Source organism: Enoplosus armatus, chromosome 11 (genome assembly GCF_043641665.1).
Source record: "Enoplosus armatus isolate fEnoArm2 chromosome 11, fEnoArm2.hap1, whole genome shotgun sequence".
Classification (NCBI taxonomy): domain Eukaryota; kingdom Metazoa; phylum Chordata; class Actinopteri; order Centrarchiformes; family Enoplosidae; genus Enoplosus; species Enoplosus armatus.
In genome coordinates this window covers 19435431-19457628 of record NC_092190.1, presented here as the reverse complement: position 1 = coordinate 19457628, position 22198 = coordinate 19435431, and the positions used below count along the sequence as shown (strand labels likewise).

Below are 22198 nucleotides of genomic sequence, written 5' to 3'. Positions count from 1 at the left end.
TGTCCTCCACTTCTCTGGCATATTTTGTGGGGAATTTGCACTGCTACAGTATATAGGTCAGAGAAGAGATTTGGCCTAGACTACAGACATCATGACACTACTGCTTTTACCACACACACACACACACACACACACACACACACACACACACACACACACACACACTCTTTAGCTAGGTCCATGTTGTCACTTCTCTCAGTGCCAGCCCAGATTATGAAGATAAATGTTTGCTTTGGGGAAAAACGAACTGAAGCAGCTGCTATGTTGCTAATTCAGTTAGCTTGACCTAAGTGCCAGCACTGATCACCCTAAATCCTGCACTAAAGCTTGCATTCTCAAAACACCTCAAATCCCACCCAGTAGACCTAAATTCTTGTTAAAAATTGACCAATTTGTCTGAAAACCACAGCAACCCCTTCCTCAGAAATGAGCCATTTTGGTAAAAATGACACATTTCAAAGCAGTAGGTGTGGGCTTGTGTAATGCAGCTTTTCATGTTGCGTCACCAAACTCTTTTACATCTTTTAATTCATAGTGTTGCTTTTGTTAATTCATTCATATTGACAGTGCTGGGTGCTGGATGTTGGGGGAGTAAACAATACAATGAGGTTTTCTGTCAAATGTTCATAAAGGGAATGCTTACACACACACATATGCATGCATACACACTCTAAATTACCCACAATGCGTGTCCATCGTAAATCTATCATCACAAATGGAGAATTGAATGTATCGTTTGTGCTTTGTTGGTCAGTTGCGTCATTATATGGAGCCTGAGCTCAAGCTCTGAACTCACCTGTAGATTGGCTCAAAGTCAAAAGGTGAACATAAAACGAGTTCCGAGTTAAAACGAGTCTTTAAGCTTCATTGGCCTTGTTAAAATGCAGCATAAAAGCCTACTGTTGTAAGATTGTAAGCTATTAACTGCACATATATTTCTCCCTGGAGCTGTGTGCACACATCAATACGCGGGTGAGGTGGAATTGATTCGTTGGTCAATATGCTTAGGCTACCGGCTAGTAGGTTAGTCCAGGGACTACTTGAGTGAATTAATGCTTTTGAGCTCGCTGGTGAGCTAATGACTTTGGGGATCCACTTTGAGCTCCTTCTCTGTGATGCTTCTGAAAGCTACCAGAGATCTGGGAGTCATTCCACGCTCTGTCTTCCTGCCTGTTATCTGCCATCACTCCTTCCTTCATCTTTGAGTAAAAACAGCTGTATTTTTCATCCTACTGTCTTTTGTAATTTTGAGCCACATTTAAATGCCATCTGCCATACGAAACACATTCTCTGGAAAAGGGCTAATTCCTAATTGATCTATACTTGCCGTTTAGTTTTTGACATGTTCTTTAAGATATTTATTGTATTCACACACAGTCTTGCCATCACTTTCACATGTATTAGACCAGCTTGGTACTGTGTATATGTTCACACAATGAGTGATCTTAGCTGGTCTAATGATATCATTATTATAACAAGGCTGCGTCGCCTTTTAGCTCTGTTGAAAATCTACAAGGACATAGTAACACAAATACATGCAGACCTGTATACACCAGCACACTCAAATATAACACTGGGTTATTGAATGGAATGATTTAAATCTCCTGGTGCTGTCAGTGTCTATCCTTATGTGCTTGTACTGATAACACACACATACTTTGTTACTGGAAAAGGATTGTCAGAGGCTGTGAGAAATTTTGCAGCCAAGATTCATTCGTGTTTTTTCCCCATTGTGATCGCTCCAATGCCTTCCTGTGTAAACAAAATACACACCACAAAATAAATGAGATGGCAGAAAGAAGGATCAATTGACAAATGCAAATTTAACTAAAGATGATGACAAGAAAAGAGTTATTTCGGTTAATAATGAGTCAAAGCATACAAACGTTCATACCTTGAAGATGTTTGTCAATGCAGGTGGTTACGGACAGCATTGGATAAATGGTTTTCTCTTTGTGTCTCTGTGTAGCTGAGTTGGGGGACTACAGTGAAACGGAGCATACACCAGGCTATCTGTCGGAATACTGCTTCGTCTCCAACCCTCCGCAAGACTTCCACAAAGAGGTCTCCAAACATCACCAGCAGCACAGGTACACGGGGACACACACAGCTGTGATCCCACACACCTTCACTTGCATGTACAAACACAAAGGGACTCACACGTGCTGTACAACCGTCCGTGTGGCAGAAAAATCATTGAAAAATGAATGGGATTCCAGGCCTTGAAGATTACTGCATGTCCAGATAAAGAGGCTGTTCATCTATCGGTCACTGCAGAGCCACTGTCATGTCAACTATTCTCCTAATGACACAATTTGTTGCAGTAAAAGTAATTAATTCTGCCATCAATGTATATCATGTTGGATCACTGTCGTATTAGAGATTGAGAAATATGAGAAAAAACTGTGCTTATTTCCCCTGCTGTTAGTTCATTCATGTTTCTGATTGCCCATGTCTTTTGTTTCTTTTTGTGCCCCTCCCTTTCTCTCTCCTTCTCCACCCCCCCTGTCATCATCACTCCCTTTGCTCACACACACACAACCTCCCTCTCAGTGGTCTATCTCCTGCCCAGTCAGAGTTTAATTATCTGAACACAGCACGCACGCTGGAGCTCTACGGGGTAGAGCTGCACTATGCAAGGGTAAGTAAGGTTTTATTCTGTGACTGTTGACACTTGTCTGTTGTGGTGTGTATGTGTGTGTGTGTGTGTGTGTGTGTGTGTGTGTGTGTGTGTGTGTGTGTGTGTGTGTGTGTGTGTGTGTGTGTTAAAGACTGCTATATATGAAGTTTATATTAGTGTGTGTGTTGCTGTTTGTCTAGTGCCTCAGTTTTTTTGCCATAGACATGTCAGTGTATCTGTGATCTCACTCTAGCCCCCTCTCCCCTCCCTCTCCCTTCAGTTGTACTGTCTTCAAACAATGACTTCAGAATTGATATAATAAAGAGTCACTCTGCACCCCACTGTCACAACATGGTTGAGTCGACGCCGTTTTCATTCCCTCAGCAGCTGAGGAGAACAGCTCTCATTGAAACAGCAACAGATAGCAGAACAAACAGCAAATCTTCATTTAGATTGATTTGTTTCATATATTTCTATTGGGTAGATATGACCTGTCTAATCTACGCTGGCTACTGTGCTACAGTAAACGCTCATCTCAGCTGCTGAAGGGATAAGAACTATGTCTATGATGTCATGGGGTAGTGGAAATCATGTTTAAACCCTTTTATGGATTTGGACAGTAAACCTGTCACATGTTATGAGGTGATTGTTTTTTTTTTGGTCAGAAAGTGATCAAAGAAAAGTGATTTAATGCAGATTATTTTGCGAAGGCAATTAAATAAGCATTGCTTGCATCATTTGGGTGGGGACTAGCCTTACTAATAATCTTTTCTATAGGAGTAAAAGATTTATATGCAATATATTTATGAACCTTAATATTCAGAAAAGGTATGAAGCTGTGAAATAATCATTCCTTCCATTTCTTAAATGGGTCACCAGCTAGAAACCATCATCCTGAACCTCCAGTCTCTGGGCTGGTTTTCCAATGTAGGGTATTCATGATTATCAAAACTGAAAGAAAATCAAATATGTTTGTCAGCGGAAGACAAACATGCAGGATGTCCAGTGCATACTGTATAAAGTTACAATTCTAAATTAGATCATCACTTAGGACAAACATCTAAACATGTTGGAAGGTCTTCTCTAATTTACTGTAGACGTTTATTGGATCCTGGCCTGAACTCGTCCGTCCTCACATACTCTGTGTGAGTTCAGTGTCTCATTAACCTCGACTCGACTTGTTTTGTAGCAGTGAGGAAGCCAAACAGAAAAACATCTTGCTCTCTTTTTTTTCCCCCTGTTGTATTCTCTGTTCGGCTCTGCTCCACCTTCACCACACACACACACACACACACACACACACACACACACACACACACACACACACACACACATACACACACTCCTTCACACACTCACTTCCCCTGTCTTCAGGACCAGAGCAACACAGAGATTCTTATTGGAGTGATGTCCGCCGGCATCGTGGTTTACAAGAACAGGGTACGGATCAACTATTTCCCATGGTGAGTGACACACACACACACACAAAACATAAACATAAAATGACATGTTTCATTAAGTGTGCAGGTCCTCTACCTGAGTGTTTCTGTGAGATTTTGCTGCCATTTTTAATTTAGCAAGTAACCATGATAAAGTAGGAACCAAAAAGTTGCATCCATGATTTAATTTCAGTGAGGCAGTTGGTCAGGGTCGAGTGAGTTGCAGCGGTGATGGATTTAGTGGATATGCAGTCATCGGGGCAGCAGACCAATGAAAACAGATAAAATCACAGAGGGGGAGCAGGTAGAGGATGAACAATAGAAGACCAAGTACCAAACCCTGTGGGACACCTTGGAAGTGAGGAGCAGTGGGAGGGGTGTTGTTGTTAATTTTTAACACAAACCCTCCATCCGTAGTTTCAGTTTGGTAACAAGTGGGTGCATTCTTCTGTGGGTTGGTTGGAGGGCTAAATATAGTCAGAAAGAGAAAAAACACACGCTTTTTGAACAAGCATGTGAACCTGCAAACAAAGTAAGTCTTTCAGAAACTCAGTGCGAGACATAAAAGTAGTTTGTCACAATCAGCAGACCCACTGGAACAGTTGAATTGTGCTTTGCTGCCTTGCTTTCTGCGGTTCTTTAATTGTTGCCAAGACTACAGAGCGCTTCTCTGTCATTTCCCACAGCCAGATGTTTCCCTGATCTGGGGAATCAAACTGTGGATGTTCTTGTCACAAACCCACCTCTCTGTCCATCAGTCAGTTGCCAGCTCCACGTGAACCGCCTCCAGGGACCAATTTTGCTGAGAAATGCGTTGCATAATAACCTCTCACATAGTGATTATTGACATGGTGTATTAATGTTTAAGCCTCAGTTGATCTTTTCCAGAATTATGCAGATGATTCCACCAGATTTTTCTACAGAGGGGGCCTCGTGTTAAACTAGGTTTCCTGGAAATATTATAGCCATCAAATCTCCTTCTCTTTTTGTCCTTTATTCACCCCTTTCTCGGTTTAATTCACTTTCTCCCATCAATCTTTATATCCCTTGCTCTCGTTCTCTCTCTGAAGCATCGATCCTTGGAAATCTCCCATACTCTGCTGCAGCACTGTGGGAGGCTAAATGTTAATGGCTGCCGGGGGTGGGATAGTAACTACTCAAATCCCTGTAACTCCGGAAGATAATTCACTCGTGTGTAGGCTTGACACACACACACACACCCCCTGACCAAATGCACATAGCAGCTGGTGTGTATGAGCGCGCGTGTGTGTGTGTGTGAACATGAACGTGAATGTCTGACAACAGTAAAACGTTTGTGGTAAGATGAGTTTAAGTGTGTGCTGATGTAGGGTTTGTAGAATGAAGGATTTTATGTCACTGACATTGTGGAGATCAAATTCATGAATCAGGGGACTCACCTCCCATTTGGGGACAAAAAGCCAAAGCATGAAATCTTTAGGGTTTTTGGTTAGTGTTAGGATAAGTCTCCGTGGAATGGAGCTAAATAAATATAATAAAGAATTGAACATAAATCAATGCAAAGTCCTCCTAAGTGGAGAAGAAAATAGCTGAAGCCAGTGTGTGTGCATATCCAGTCGGTTGAGCTAAATTTAGAGACCAACAGTGGTGTCCCCAACAGCTGTCCACTACCATGTGTGTGAGAGAGAGAGACACACACACACACACACAATAGTGTCTCTCAGCCCTATGCTCACTGATTTTCTTCTCTCTCTTTTTCACTTTTTTGCTTTAACAAAGGCTCACTGTTTCTACATCTGCTTTAGTCCCTTCTGTCACATCTCACGGTGTCTCTCCTCGTCATTATTCCTCGTCCTTGTTTTGAATTGAACTGTGAGATACAGTAAGGAAGGGTCAAGAAACATTTAGACTTTTGCCTCTTTCCTATTTGTGTTCACAGCAGCCTTACAAATGAGACACACTTAGATGGGGCATGACTCACACGCATGTGTGTGTGTGTGTGTGTGTGTGTGTGTGTGTGTGTGTGTGTGTGAGTAAGTATGTAAAATATATTTAGCAGGGAGCGATGAGTCACAGCAGTAACAGAGCTCTAGGAAGGGATTATGTTATTCTGCTGCTCATCAGCAGACCTCTTACTGTGGCCGCGCGTGTGTGGTCTCCAGATTGGAGCATTATTTCATACCGTTTCTGCCTCTTTAGACGCATCGCTAGATAATACACAGATTGATGAGAGAAGATGGGCATCGTTGAACCACTGGGAGACTCCAGTGTGTTCTTACTCTTATGACCCACACCCTCCAGCTATGGAAGGAGGAACGGGTCGGAGGTTAAATGAATAGTTGGGATGCGACTCGTGGGTCAGCTTACTTGAAGAACAGACGGTTCTTTGAGAAGTGTGCTTTTCAGTTCTATTTATTGATTCCTGAAAGAGAAGAATGGATCTGTCGTGCTTCTATCCGCATTGTCAGTTATGAATGCTTAGAATATGGTGGACTCAACTTGCCTCGACCTGTGCATGATATTTTTCTTCTATTTCATATTTAATCTGTCAGGGTCAGTTATTACAAAGTTATGCTGCTCATTCAAACTTTAAATACCAGTTTTTATCCCAAAGTTTTCAAAGATACCAAATATGCATAGCCTGGTTTCAGACAGAGATTTAAATAGGTCTGGTGCTGCTCTTTGACGGCTGTTTCTGCATGTTGGAGAAACAGTCAACCAGCATCATCCTCCTGCATAGCCTGCTAGATACCTAGTTACATCCATGAAACATAGCAACCTACTATCACTGATATTTTCTAAAGTACAATGACTGACCTTTAACTAACAAAAGTGTAAAGGTTTTTTTCTTTTCCTGCTTCCAGGTTGAAAATTGTGAAAATCTCCTTCAAGTGCAAACAGTTCTTTGTCCAGCTAAGAAGAGAGGCGGTAGGTGTACACACAACGTGTGTGTGTGTGTGTGTGTGTGTGTGTGTGTGTATACTGTAGATGTACTGTAGATGTTAGCTGAGCTGTGTCTGCATATATGTGTGTAATCAGTGTCAGATTAACCCCCTGCTGGTTGTGTCCTGGCTGACTCTGCTTTAATCCCCTACTGTGTTCTGCATCCCTTGTTTGACATGTGGATCTCTTTCTATTCTCAACACAACAAACAATTTTACAGACTGCTGATCTGTCACTGTCACACTCAATTTGATGTTTATTTCCACCACAGATATTTGTATCGTCATCACTTAATTTGAAGCCTTCTTTTATTTTCATTCTTACTCTCACATTTCTTCTGTCAGCATCCTCCCTGAATGCATCTAAAGAGCTGCACTGGCCTTGAACATGGCAAATATTTTATATAGCGTTATTTATTAGCATTTTTATTCTCTCCCTCTATTTCTCCATACTTGTCTAAAAGTAATGGATAAAATAGTTAGCTAAAAGTAATGAATGAACAGTAGAAACAGTTAGCTAAAAGTCTGACAAAAAAGGTTTGGTATATCTTAGTTTGATTTTAACAAATCTACACACTGCCTATCTTTACTTGCATTACTGTTGAATTTAGATAAACTCACACCTGAATGCCAACGTGTTATTCAATGGCCCACTAACTATTGTCTTCTCCTCCCCACACACAGACCGAGACCCGGGAGACGCTGCTGGGTTTCAACATGGTGAACTATCGGGCCTGTAAAAACCTTTGGAAGGCCTGTGTGGAGCACCACACCTTCTTCAGGCTGGAGCGGCCGATCCCGCCACAGAAGAACTTCTTCGCTCACTACTTCACCCTGGGCTCAAAGTTCAGATACTGGTGAGAACAAGAGGCACACACACACACACACACACACACACATAGACTGGACTCGTGGATGCTTTGTCTGTATTTCCTTCTGTTTGACTCTCGTACATGTTTGTTTGGAAGTTGATGCAGTTGTTTCACTTTACGTGAGAGGCTAGTGGGTGCCTGCCATGCTACCTTCCCCCAGAAAACCGCAACTTAATTATTCAGGGTTTACCTCAAAAGAGGGAAAAGTAACTTGTTTGTGTTTGGCCTTGCAACTGTTATTTAAGTTTTGCAGGAATCGTTTGCGTGTTTGTGTCCATGTGCAAGCCCATACCGCTGCTGCCAACCCCTCCTCAAACAAAACCCTTGTTTTCATTGGTGATATACTGTAAATATTTCAGATTTTAAAGTTGGAAAGGGAAAGAAATCAAAAATAAAATCACTTCTACAAACTCAGTACTGTATTATGCCATTGCCTTGTGGCAACTTAGTTTCACTTCATTGGTAGCTTTTTTTATTTAATTTTTTCTATGAAATGTAAGTGAACTGAGAGTTGGAGGTCTTGTGATGCATTATTGAGCAGCAGTGATGCAACGCGAGCAAGCTTAGCTCTGATGTTTGGCTTGATGGTGTGTGTTTTTGCTCTCAAGATATTGACTGACTTTCCAATAAGGATACACCTTTTGAATTTTCAACTTTGTGTTGTTAACTTGTTATTAACAGTGCCTCGTATGATAAAATACCCATATTGGAAGAATTTGATTTGAGGGACTGATGCCAAAGTAGCTCTTATTATTGAAGAACAAAACCAAAATCAATTTTTGAAACCTTGCTAAACCCAAGAGTTAAAGATTATCAGCCGGTTTCACTTCAGTTGAAGTTTAATTTTCCTGTCAGTCCATTGACTGTTTTTGTTGTTTCTGTCTCTAGCGGGCGGACAGAGGTGCAGTCTGTGCAGTATGGAAAGGAGAAAGGCATCAAGGACAGAGTGTTTGCCAGGTAACACTACAGGAACAAACATGTATAATTACTATCCTTTCTATTCTGGCCACAACTGAATTAATGTCTTGGTCTGCGCAGATCTCCCAGCAAGCCATTGGCCAGGAAGTTGCTGGGCGGAACAGACTGGGAGTCGGTCAGCAGGAACAGCCTATCAGATGAGAGACTGGAGACCCAGAGTCTGCCCACTCGCTCACCGCCCGGGACGCCGAATCAGTGAGTCCAGGTTTCAGGGTTCATACCAGGTTTACCAGGTTTAGGTTCACGTCCGATACTTGTGCCAATAGTATCAATACCAAGTCAATACTTGGCCTTACAAGAACTGTGCCTAAATAAAATACAGTCTAAAATTGTAATCAAATTCAGAAACTGATTTAAGAATAAGTTAATAAGAGTATGGCTCTGAGCATCCATTGGATGCCAGCTTTCGGCTACGTCAGTGTTTGATATCCAAATCAACAGACACATTTCGGTCAATACCATAAGAAATTACAAAAAATATTATGTGTCTTTGTGTTTGTCAGGAACTCGCTGTTTGTACAAGAGGGCACACGACTACGCCCGTCGTCCGTTGGCCATCTGGTAGATCACGTGATCCACGCTTCACCCAGCCTGCCTGTCTTCTCCTCCAATCACAAGTCGGCGTCGTCCACGCAGGCCAACAGCATCAGCTTGGACTCCACACCGTAAGTCTCACCCCTGCTGCACGCTTGATGAAATGATGACTGTCAGGCGAAAGTTGTCACTGTCATTCTACTTTTTCCGTGCGTCTCTTGTTCTTTCCTTTTCTTCCTCTGTATTCTTGTTTTTGATGCACACACATCCCGCCCACTTCTTTTAAAGCTGTTTCTCTTTGGGGAAAACACACCAACCTTTGACTCGATGGCAGAGAAATGGATTTCACTGTAAATGAACTATCTCATAAATAAAGCACCCCCTCCACACACACACACACAAACAGCCGCCCTTTCATTTTGAAGTTTAATTTTACTCATCAGCGATAGTGCCTCTCTGTCTGACTGTACTGCTGAGTTGACTGGTTTTTAAATGTCTGTCTGTGTCTGTGGCTTCTCCCAACAGTTCACACCCTCTCCCACTGTCACTTAGCCGGCCCCATTGAAAAGATGAACCCTTTGAAAAACAGCCTGTAAAATGTGTTTATAGTGGGTAGCAGGGAGGAGAGCTTGTACTTGGCTGAACTAGGAATTAGTGTGCGTGTTTTCTGCATGTCCTTATGGTGCTCACACACTATAAAATATCTGGTGAATTCCTTTAACTTCTGCAATAAAGTCCCACATTTCTGTTTCAAGACCTGTAAGCCTGTGAGCAAAAGTCTGTACAACTACTCATTATACATACTCATTGATTCTGAAAACAGAAAACACTGGTACTTGTCTAGTATCTGTCTTTCAGTAAACTTCAGTGCTCGTATACCTCCCCTTTTAATCATCTTTGTTACAAATATTGTCTCAAAATGTTGTAGCTTGCACGCTGTGTGAGCCTCTGTCTGAGCTAGCTAGGTGCTAAAACGTCTAAATCTAAACAGTATTGTTCTGTTGTTCTGAATAGAAAAAAAAAAACTAAAAGCCACTTAACATATGCTTCATATATCAATTTTGATTTGCCATATTGAGCCGGAAATGAACGTAAGATGCACATGTGTTGTTGGCGGTCAGCATGCCTTTTCAGTTGATACAGTAGGAGTGTGTGTGTGTGTGTGTGTGTGTGTGTGTGTGTGTGTGTGTGTGCGTGCGCGTGCGTGTAAGAGAGAGCAGGAATAGAGATGGAAGGCTGGAACATTTCTCAGTTGGAAATCAGAGTGGTTAAGTAACATTACAGTGGTAGTTCCGCTGCCTACAAAGCTAAACACACACGCACACGCACGCACAAACGCACGAACGCACGCCAAGTTGTTGGCTCATCACTCTGTTACAGAGCCAAAAGATGACATAATCACCTGCTCCCTCTTCCTCAGACAACACACACATACGCTTTATGTAGATTGGTAGGTAGTGATTTGGTGAAAATTACTGTTTTGCCAGTGTGTCAATCAGTTTTAGTGTCCGAAATTCCCAATCTGCCATTGCATAAACATTTAATCATTTATCTATTGAGGAGATTAGTTTATCCTTTATTTGGGACATGAAGAACCCAAGAATGGGAAAAGAAGTCCTTCAGAGACCTGATCTGAGGGTGGGCTGGACCTTCCTAATCTCAGATATTTCTATTGGGCTGCAAATATTCATATTACTACTCTGTTACTGGTTACAATTTTCAAATGTAAATTATTGTCAAAAGAAACAAAATCATGTTTTTTATCATCTCTCTGAGCTTTGATGGCTCCGAATTACCTCCTCTGCCAACCTTTGTGATGTCGACTGAAAGATTTGGTCCCAATCCAGATTACATTCTGGTTTTTGGGAGCTATGAATTCTAAATCTAGTATGTAATAACCACCTCTTTGCCCCAAATAGATTAGATTCTAGCCTTTTTCTTTGGTGAGAATCAGGCATCTGTAACTTTGAAGATGTATATAAAATGTATATTTACAATCTTAACTGATATGACTCAAACTTATTTCAATATTTTTTCAGGTCCATCACTTTGCTCTGACCCTAATCCAAATTTTCCCAATGTTCCTCCCAATATATTCCTCCAATAAAAACTAAATTAGAATCTGCTTTCTCTCCCACAGGCCACACTGTGTCAGTTGCACACATAAGCAATACAACAAAGCCACAACCCATGAACACGCTCTATAAAGTTCTGTTTTTAGTTGTGTAGAGTGAAAATGATCTGTGTAGCTAACCACGGTACATTACAGTGATGGCTTTTAAAATGCTGTCTTTATTTTTTTGACTGTGGCAGGGAACAATTAACGCACATGCAACTGTATGGTGCGTTATGATAAATGGCTCTGTATTCTGTAATCAAACCGGTTTCTTCACGGATGCAAAGCAAAAGCTGGCATCGGAAAATAATTTTATTTAGAATAAGTCACACTTGGGTGTGCACTGAAAGTGTTTTTCTTCTGGTGGTTTTGAGCGCAACATCGTGCTTTTATAGCAGCTTGTTTTAGACCTGGTCTACTCATGTACCCGCATGTGATTCTTCTGTAACTATGCAGGCTTTCAAACATTAATTTCACATTTTCAAGACATTTAGGATTTGGTTACAATCAAAGCATTTGACAGAAGGAAAACTAAAAATCAAGGCTCAGTCATGTCCGGTGTGGACAGGGTTTATCCCGGGGCCTTGGCTAAGTTGTGGTGAGGTATGAAGATACTTGCATATCCATTTCACTGGTCTGTGTCATGTTGAGGAAACACAGTAGTGTAGGAGGATGTGCAGTCTTAGCTCAGGCCTGCTGTGCACTGCCCTGCTTCTGAAAGCTTGACCTGGTTTTGACCCATAATAAAAGTTAGTTTCCGTGCGTGTATTTAAGACACAAAGTGGCACCAGTAGCAGCAGCCAAAACAAAGGCAAAGCTCTTTGACTGGTGCTCTCGCCCCTAAGGAGTTCCTGCACACAACCTCACACACAGAGTGAGCCATGATGCTGCTGAAAGCCTTACCTGACTGACTGTGTTGTTTCATCATACACACTGCCTTTTATTGTCTGGATGATGTTGGGGGGTGTTTTCCTTCCTCTTGCAGCCCTTTTATTGAGGTTAATGCATTGTGACTAACACAGTGCTATTAAGCCTCTCTGTCGCTTGCAATCTCTCTCTCTCTCTCTTTTGTCTGCTTTTCTCCATTTGTCTCTTTTTCATTTTCTACCAAAGCCCACCTCTTTAACAAACAGGGCAATCTTCAACTAGACCATTACTTATATATTGTGCTGTATGTTTGTACCTTTGGTTTGCCACCATCTTTAAAAGGCCAGGCTGTTGCCCTTGTTTCATCAGCAAGTAGTGAAATTCATTTTGTCATTATACTATTTTAATGAAGCAGTGTTTTGTTCTTTACTGGATACGAGTGATCATGTAGAATAGTGATGCAGAAGGGAAATATCACTACAGCTGCAGCATGTCTTTTCATGAAAACTAAACAAGTTCCTCCCTTTTCTTTATTTCTCCCTCAGGTCTCCAGAGGGGCTAGACGGCCAACCTCCAGCTCTTCCCCCCAAGCAGCTGAGCAGGAAGACCCTGAGCCAGATCATCCAGGCCCACTCCCAGCAGAGCCTCCTGGACAACCACCTCAACGAGATGTACGATGTTCCCGTCAATGCGGATAAGACCACGGTCAGTACGGCATATAATACAGATAACACATGATAATTACATAAAAGTTAGGATGCTGTCCCTTTGCATAAAGCATTTTAATAAAATATTCACCTCAGCAGTCCTCTTGAAATATGTTGCACAAATGTCACCAACGCATGTCCTCAGGAGGAGATATCCTTACATAGATTCTATACTGATGTAGTGTTCCTTATAGGGCTGAAATTACGGAGACTTACCATATTTTATTCCCCTCTAAGGAACATTTCTTCTTTCCTCTTTAAGCTTATTGTTTTGATTTTAAATCCAAAACATTTTCTGTATGATTGAGTCTCAGCAGCCGCCATCAGCCCCCTATAGGCAGCCATTTCCAGCAAACAAACTGAATCCCACTCATTGTTACTTGTCCAGCATCAAATGACAAAGTTAGTGCAGGGCTGGTGAACATAGCTGAACATCTAGTGCTAAAAGGAGAGTCAATATTGGGCCTACATTCATCAGGTTAGGAATGAATGTTTGTGTTGCTTTGTGTCTGCTGAATTCAAAGAAGGCACTTCTTTTATTGTCTGATTCTGATTCTTATTCTGATTTTGTTTTGATGTTTTTTCTGCCCTCTAGTGGCCAAAAATCATTTTTTTACACTTTAAATCTTGATCTTACATTGAAGATGTTGAGTTCGCATTCAAGTGCAAATGTACACTTAATGCAACAGTAGAATGGGGTACATTTCTTTTCTTTACCAAATTTATCAACGAAGTAATATTGTTTTGAGCAACAGCCAATATTCCTGTGCCCCAGAGGAGTATGGTATGGAGGAAAGCAGTATGTGAATTTAAAGTATCTGTGTCCAACTTTACTCTGCAGCTAAATGGAGTTGTCCCTCATGATAATCTGGTCCTGATCAAAATGAGACCTGATGAACATGGACGTTTCGGCTTCAATGTCAAGGTGAGAGCTGATACTCGTTTGGGACTCAATAACAAAACGTTCACGGTCCTCTATCTTTTTTTTGTTTCTTGGCTCATCTATCTTTTCTTCGTTTTCTCTCCTTAAGTCAAAAGTAGCCTTGGCACAAATTGTCTGTATGCATCGTGAGACAGAGAGACAGTCCTTGCCTGACATGTTAACTCTTCCCTTTAAATAAAGGACATTTGTGCCAGGTTTTGTGCGGTTAACTGATCTTGCCTACATGTATGTCTCCAGGGTGGAGCTGACCAGAAGATGCCCATCATTGTGTCTCGAGTGGCTCCGGGAACATCAGTAAGTCAACAACCACCCCATACAGTCAGTAGATACTGCTACATCTTCTTCCACCTGTGCACTTTAAGCATATTATAAAACAAATGCAGCTTCACAAATAGCCACTATTTTAGACATTTTCTCCTCTATTAGAAACATTTTATTAAACTAAACACGTTACTAACATCAAAGTTTCAGAACTCACACTCCTCACCTTTCTCATTGTGTCTCTATTTGTCCTTTCTCTGTCTTTCTGTCTCCTCCTCCTTTGTCCTTTGCCCTGTTTCGCTCTCTCCCTCTTCAGGCCGACCTGTGTGTGCCTCGCCTTAATGAGGGCGACCAGGTGGTCTTAATAAATGGACGGGACATCTCTGACCACACCCATGACCAGGTGGTCATGTTCATCAAAGCCAGCTGTGAGAGCCACTCTGGGGAGCTCATCCTATTGGTCAGACCAAATGGTGAGTTGTTCCCATTGGTTGGATCTGCTGTGTTTACTCCACTTGTCACTCCTCTATATTTCAGCTTTGACAAGAGACTGATACAACTATCTGTTGTGACACTATCAACTGAGTGAGGGATGGCAGAGCTAAGCACAAGCGTCACCCATTTACTAGTGAACCAGCTATTCATAAACCCTTTACTAAGTTTGTTTATAAATTTCTTTCTAAGGAATGTCTTAACTACCAAAGACAGCGTTGTACAATCAAAAGCAATCAACATTGTATACAGGAAGTTGCTGTAGCATCACAAGCTTCAATCCTAATATAGATATGACTATTTATTGTGTAATGTTTTGTTGTCTTTTTGAATTTTTATTTTATTTTAGGTACATTCGATAGTTAAAAGTCCTGATGATTGTTTAAGGTTATTGTTGATACCTGTAGTTTGAAATTGGAGCTATGACCTGGTCTTCCCAGCCTTCCTCAGAGTTTGCTCTGTTGTCTTGGAGATAGCTCAGTTGGCATCTTGTGACCGGAGTATAGAACTTCATATATTACACTTACGTATACTTGTCATATATCAGGTCATATATTAGCAAGCTAGGTTTTCAGTTGGTTCAGCCAGCTACGTTACAGTTACATCTGGCATTAGTAACAACTAATCTCTGCGTAAGAACTACTTTGTGAGATGCGACCCGTTTTTAATGTAGTGATGCCTGAATCCCCAGTTTTGTTCTTCTTCTGTTTTTTTTTTTCACCCTGCTCAGTATCAGTTTTGTGATATTAAGGGAGATCTATGAAGTTCTACATTTATCTTTCTGTGCATCTCAGCTATATGTATTCCCCATGTAGAAAGATGGAGAAGCATTTCCTTTAATCAACATCAGCGGGGGCTTTTGAAGATGATGAAACTCTTGGTATTTCAACTGGGTCAAAGAGGGATTTATGCATTCTATCCCCTTACATCAGAGCAGATATAAGATTGCATCAATGTATTGAATGCATGTCAATTCACATGATTTGATTTGATCTGTTTTTATGGAAATTCTGCATATAAATATTTGCAGATAGATTAACTATATATTCCTATGGTGCAGTGCATTAGTTGTGGTGTTTAATGTTTCTTTTCCTTGGATGTTTTCTTCCTTAAGTATATACTTTAATATAAATCAACGCCCCTGGGCCAACAGCTGTGTGTGTGTATAAACTGTGACGTATTTCGTATTTCTTTCCTGTCCCATTCAGCCATCTATGACGTGGTGGAGGAGAAGGTGGACTCGGAGCCAGATTTTCAGTACATCCCTGAGAAGTCCCCTCAGGACCCTGCCCAGCTAGACCAGCATGCTTTGAGGGACTCCATGGTCACACTGAAGGAGGGCCTGATCAGTGGAGCCATACTGGCACAGTTTGACGTAAGAAGAAAAACAGAAATGAACAGACACATGAACAGACACTGTGCATTTCTACACACAAACTTGTGGAATTGTAGGTTAGATTGAGAAGTTTTTGATCGATTGATTGGTTTGACTGTTGTTGAGCCTTTGTCCCGCATTTCTTTCCTCCTTCACATTCCTATGACTTCCTGTCCTTTATCACAGTCACTAAACAGCTTCCTGTTTAAGCTCTGTGTTGTGCTTTGAAGTTAGATACAAATACACACATAAATGCACATAAAACTTTCTGGTTTCAAGTGTGTTCGTGAACGTATTTTCATACATTTGAACTCTCATAGACGTTTGTGCATATTTACAAACACCAAAGAGGGCAAATCATTTAGTGATCTTCTTCCTGTCACCACAACTTTAATATAAATGTGTTTTCCTTTTTCTTACAGCAACTGTACAGGAAGAGGCCGGGGATGACCATGCTGTGTGCCAAATTACCTCAGAACGTTTCCAAAAATCGCTACAGAGACATCTCTCCTTGTACGTGACTGCAGTTTTTGTTGGCTTGTGTGTTTTAAATATGTACCGACATTGACCTTTTGTTCCTTCCATCACACTCTCTCTCTTCTCCACCTGTTTTTTTTCCCCCTCTTTTCTTTCTCCTTTTGTCAATTGATCTCTCTCTTTCTCCATGCCGTATTTCTCCATCTGTAATCTTACCCCCCTTTTCTTGTCTTTTTCTCTCCCTCTACAGATGATGCCACGCGGGTCATTCTGAAAAGCACAGATGACTACATCAATGCAAATTACATCAATGTGAGTTTGTTCCTCCACATTTTTCTCTTTCATCTTCGCGTCAATATCTCTGTGTTTTGCTGGTTTGAGGCATGGTGGGTGGTCTGTTTTGCTAACCATCAAAACACATGTTAAAACCTTATGGGGGCCATACTGCTGAATGAATGAATCAGCTTTACAAGCGAATCACAAAATGTGACTTAATGTTGTGCGTTTAATGTTTTTCAGTCAGCCAGTTAAGCTAACAGCAGCTTGTGGATGTTGTACGCTGAAAACAGCAGTGAGTTGGAAAAATATGATATGAAAAGTTTTGTAGTTGAATGATTGTTTATCTCTGTGGCTTAATTAAAGATCATCGTGAGCTTGAAGAACACTCGCCCCCGCTCCTCACTCGTCTAATCAATCCCTTTACATTCACTAATACATTTTCACATCAATGTCATCATTTATTAGATAGAGTACATCCTGCTGCCTATTGTCAATCTGACGGTGCCCCATAGTTAATAATGACGAGACATTCAGTTGTTACTCTCATTTAGTTTCTGTTTGTTCTGTATGTGAAGTGTTTGGATATTCATCCTGTAAGCAGTTGGCATTGATGAAAGATGGACATTAAGAGAAAGTGATGGTTATAGAAGTTTTCTGAGGTGTGTTTTCCTCTTTTGCACCCCACTGTGAGGCAGAAAGTATCCATGAAAAGCGATTGTTAGACTGATCTAACAAGCTAAAGTTTCAAGTTATGCATCCCTCTGTTTATTCCACCTCCTGCTGCTATAACGTTGGCATTATGTGATGGCATTCAATTCAGACTTGAATGTTATGCTAATGTTACTACGTCTGACCTTGCAAGTGACTCACAGACTTATTCAAACAGGAGACCAAACCGCTGTTAACTTGCCAGCATGTTTAAGTATTGAAGAGTCTTATTTTTTGGCTGAAGTGTTTGTACCTTTTTTTTTAGGGCAACCTGAGAACATTTAGCTGTCTGCACTGCTGAAAACACACAAAGCACATCCTTTCAATTGAAAATAATGAGAAACAGAAGCTGTAAAGTGAGATCCTTGCAAGCTAATATCTCTGTGTCTCTCTCACTGTAGATGGAGATTCCAGCCTCCAGTCTGATAAACCGCTACATAGCATGCCAGGGCCCCCTGCCCAATACCTGCCCTGACTTTTGGCAAATGACATGGGAGCAGGGCTCGTCTATGGTGGTCATGCTGACTACACAGGTCGAAAGGGGGCGGGTATGTACAAGACAAGGACTGGAACCACATATGGACTGCAGCATGTTCAAAAAATGTGTACATGTGGCATTTCTGGAGGCAACTACACCATAAAGTCTTACACTCAAACATAAAGAGGGTGCTGCATCGCTTTGAATTTAGCTTGCCTGATGAAACCCAATTTTTGCCATATGTAGAAATCCCAAGTTCTGATGCTAAGTGAGTGTGTTTAGTGCCAAAATAATGGCTGTGTATCTTGAAATGCATGTCTAGATAAGATACTGTCAATGTTTAATTCTACTGTCAAAATATGTCATTATTTTCTAGTTTTCTGCAACTTCATTAAAGACACAAAGTGAGTAAAAGTTGTGTTACTGTGAAAACAATACAGCTAAGATCCCTTAATCATCAAACTAGGTGTGAATTTCCAACAAAACATGCATATTTTTCTCATTTCTCTTTTTTTTTCAAATTAGAAAGAAGTGTTTATTTGTAAAAGTAAAGGCCTGAATTTTGAGAATCATCATCTATACCACTGGAGGTTTTGTAATGATTCCAGATGGAATGAGTGTACTGCATATGCAATATATTTGTTCACTAAACATAATAGCAAAGAACAGATGGCTAACCTGCTAACCTAAGAGTTAAGAGACGCTCCTCTGTAGCAGAGCCTGACCTCTGACCCCTGAGCTGAGAATAACAGCTGTGTGACCTGTTGAGTAAAATAAATGTTGTTAACAAGAATTCTTTGTCTGTGTTTACAGGTGAAGTGTCACCAGTACTGGCCCAATCCAGACAGCAGCGCCACCTATGGAGACTTTACAGTAACATGTCACAACGAAGAGGGAAACTCTGCCTTCCTGGTCCGGGAGATGACTCTCGTGCACACACAGGTAACCACACACACACACACACACACACACACACTCAAGCAAATAAGAGGAACAAGTGAGTGAAGAGGAGGAAGTGAGAGGGCGTGTGCTGAGAACCATAGCAGGTTAGAGAGGAGGACGAAGGCAACGCAGAGAGAGACGCTGGGCCCAATCAAAGAGAGGGACCAGTGTCTCAGGAAGGATGCGCCGCTGAGGACCCCGAGGAGGTGTGTTGCCATAGTGACCAGTGTGGGCTGTTCTTTTTCTGGCTCCCGCTGCTGCATGCGGGCCATGTATTGGGATCTGGTTACCATGCCAACCCAACCACCCCAGTCAGTCACATTGCTGAAATAGAGAGCCGGAGAGAGGAGCAGAGAGTGGGACGATGATAGTTTGGAAAACAGAAATGGAGAATGCAGGTTTGTTTGCTTATTTTTATGTTGAAGCCTTTTGATGCTACGATGTCGTACTTCAGCATGTCACAGTGAACTTTTGTTTTGCATCCCTCAAACTTTTTGGATGCAAAATGGTGCATATGTGAAATGCCATCTACCATGCTGGTATTGAGGACAAGGTCTAATTGGAAAAGAACTTCTAAGTTTAACTTCCTTGTCATTTCCTGCTGCCTGTGTTTTCCTGATTACCTCCCTGTGTGTTGCCCATGTATCATGGCCTTTTAAAATATATGGCTATAGGAGGAGGCAATTAGCATTCTCCTCTGCCTGTGATTGTTGCTATGGAGATACGTGTGTTACCATGGCGATGCAGCGAGGCAGTATTAAAGAGGAACACCAGGGCTCCGAGTCGACCAACAGTGGTCAGTAGTTATCTGCTGTAGGCTCTGTGTGTCTCCCTGTTGGGTTTAAATCTCGCTGACTCTTCTGATCCCTGAGTGCACATGACTGTTTGTCTGTTTTTTTTATTTTCCTTTTGAGTGAACAGAAGAGAAAATGTGACATGTCCTTAATTATAGGTTGACTTCAGCTACAGAACATATTGACATCAGTATCTGGTGTTTCACGAAATGGTCGAAAGAACATTGTGAATCACCAAGTGGTCCGGCGGAGTGGGAAAAAATAAAACCACTGTTTGTTATTTGCACTACTCGTTTCATAACATGTTTAAAGGCCATAATTACACAAACAGGGTGCTGTGCAGTCTCCCCCCTTAGGACACAGAGCTCATTGAAACATGCTAGGAGGTCGCCCACATGAAATACAATAACTTGTTTTTGTTCTGAGTAATATTTGAGAATAATTCATTACTCTGTAAGCTTGGGTCTCCGCCGAGGTGAGAGCGAATGCCCTCAGTTTGTTTCTAAGAAACAAATTATAATATAAGGTCATTTTCCCTTTCTGTGTGTGTGTTCAGAGTGAGCAGCAGAGAGAGCTTACCCAGATTCAGTACTTGGCTTGGCCAGACCACGGCGTTCCTGATGACTCCACTGATTTCCTGGACTTTGTGGCTCTGGTACGGACCAAACGGGCTGGACAGGACCAGCCCATGGTGGTACACTGCAGGTACAGTTGTTGTATCTCTGAATGATTTCAAGTGGAGACCCCATAATGATGTTGACTGACATAATGAGCTCATCTCAACTCTAATCCTCGGTTTGTTTCTTTTTTCCAGTGCTGGGATTGGTCGGACAGGGGTTCTGATCACTATGGAGACTGCATTGTGTCTAATGGAGTGCGGTCAGCCGGTGTATCCTCTAGATATCGTCAGGACCATGAGAGACCAGAGGGCCATGATGATACAAACACCTGTATGTAGACACGTGGATCTGTCTGTCCAGCTGCTCCCAGCCTTTACACCATCAGCTAAAATATCTCTTCTCTGTCTCTCTCTCTATCAGAGCCAATACCGCTTTGTATGCGAGGCCATCCTGAAAGTCTACGAGGAGGGCCTGGTCAAACCACTCAAGACCGCCATCTACCAGCAGAGAGAAAAGGTGGACGAGGAGAGGGAGGAGGAGAAGAAGGAGCAGCAGAAAGCGGGTGAGGGAGAGGAGACGGCAGCGGTGGAGGAAGGGGAGGCCGCCGTGGTGGAGTTGCTGGAAGGAGGTCTGGATGAAGAGGACGATGACGATGAAGAGGTGGAGGTGCTGGATGTGGGAGAAGTGACAGAAGAGGGGGAGGAGGAAGACGAAGAGGAGGAGGAGGAGGTGGAGGAGCCGAGCGTCGCGAGCGCCACCAGCGTGACCAGCGTGACCAGCGAGACCAGCGCGAACCCTGACTCTGATCCTGCTAACCCGTGACGTTTGACCTTCGGGGGTCATCGGGGGTCACCAGGAGGAGGCCGGGGGGCCGGAGGAGAGAACAAAAGCACTGTTGCACTTTATGCTGACAAAAATGGAAAAAAAAACAGACACACAAACGTGAAAATCATGGACAAGCTAGAATAAAAAAAAGAAATCCAGCTGTGTTGAATAGGTACCATTAGGGGATATTGTATGTTCAGGGTACAGAAAAAAAGTATTCAAAGAATGAAAAGATTAAAGTACGAGAGAATAAAATGTGGATGGGGAATTGCTGTAGTGCCATAAGTACGGAGGGGAAGGGCTGCCCCCACGGATGGAAAGGTTTTTTTTTTTTTTCCATAAAGGGTCGCCCTGTCTCCTTCTGAGCGAGTCTGCCAGACGGACCTGCCTTTTTTTTTAGTGTCCTTTTAGCTGATAAAGAGATATACCTTATCTTTTGTTCCTCAGAAAGAGTATTTATTGTGTTTTAGTTTGTGTCAAACCCTGTCCACTGAACAAAAAAAAAAACTTGTATGTTTGTTTGTATGAATCTAGAGCTTCATGCTTTCCTGATTAAATCTTAGGTAGTAAAGTAGTGCGATTCCTCTTCTTCTAACTACTTCTTTATTTCTTTTTGCTTTTTGTGGAGAAAAAAAACAGTGATTTAATTTATTGTACTTGGTTTTTATCTTTCTCGGCTTTCTTGTCTAAGTTTCTGACAGATGGACAGCTGAAAGCACTCTGTGTCTCACCTCTTGTTCAATGCTGTGGCAAGTTGGATTCTTTATCCTGCTCTGTGCTGTGTTTTTGAGCTTACAGACAAGCAACCTCTGAAGCGGCCATTGTTTGGCGTGGTGAAGAACATAACTGGTTTACAATCCTCAGGGCCTGTGTTTACTGGGCACCTCTCTTTCACTTCTGTTATAGTCACAGCGGCTACTGGTCCTCTACGACTACAGGCAGGATGATAT

At 41.9% G+C, this 22198-nt stretch overlaps 1 protein-coding gene across 1 annotated transcript in view; it reads left to right on the top strand.

Moving 5' to 3' along the window:
• The window catches only part of ptpn4a (protein tyrosine phosphatase non-receptor type 4a), a 34963-nt gene extending 13155 nt beyond the window's left edge, over positions 1 to 21808 (top strand). Inside the window, exons 7-26 of the mRNA XM_070914198.1 lie at positions 1970 to 2090; positions 2554 to 2641; positions 3995 to 4083; positions 6903 to 6966; positions 7665 to 7837; positions 8741 to 8809; positions 8891 to 9025; positions 9334 to 9495; positions 12893 to 13052; positions 13896 to 13979; positions 14235 to 14291; positions 14575 to 14731; positions 15959 to 16125; positions 16548 to 16638; positions 16853 to 16914; positions 17991 to 18137; positions 18881 to 19009; positions 20360 to 20508; positions 20618 to 20753; positions 20844 to 21808. Coding sequence (XP_070770299.1) covers positions 1970 to 2090; positions 2554 to 2641; positions 3995 to 4083; positions 6903 to 6966; positions 7665 to 7837; positions 8741 to 8809; positions 8891 to 9025; positions 9334 to 9495; positions 12893 to 13052; positions 13896 to 13979; positions 14235 to 14291; positions 14575 to 14731; positions 15959 to 16125; positions 16548 to 16638; positions 16853 to 16914; positions 17991 to 18137; positions 18881 to 19009; positions 20360 to 20508; positions 20618 to 20753; positions 20844 to 21245 — 2642 coding nt within the window. The 3' untranslated portion in view covers positions 21246 to 21808. The remainder of the gene's footprint in view (positions 1 to 1969; positions 2091 to 2553; positions 2642 to 3994; positions 4084 to 6902; positions 6967 to 7664; positions 7838 to 8740; positions 8810 to 8890; positions 9026 to 9333; positions 9496 to 12892; positions 13053 to 13895; positions 13980 to 14234; positions 14292 to 14574; positions 14732 to 15958; positions 16126 to 16547; positions 16639 to 16852; positions 16915 to 17990; positions 18138 to 18880; positions 19010 to 20359; positions 20509 to 20617; positions 20754 to 20843) is intronic.
• Positions 21809 to 22198: the final 390 nt, after the last annotated feature.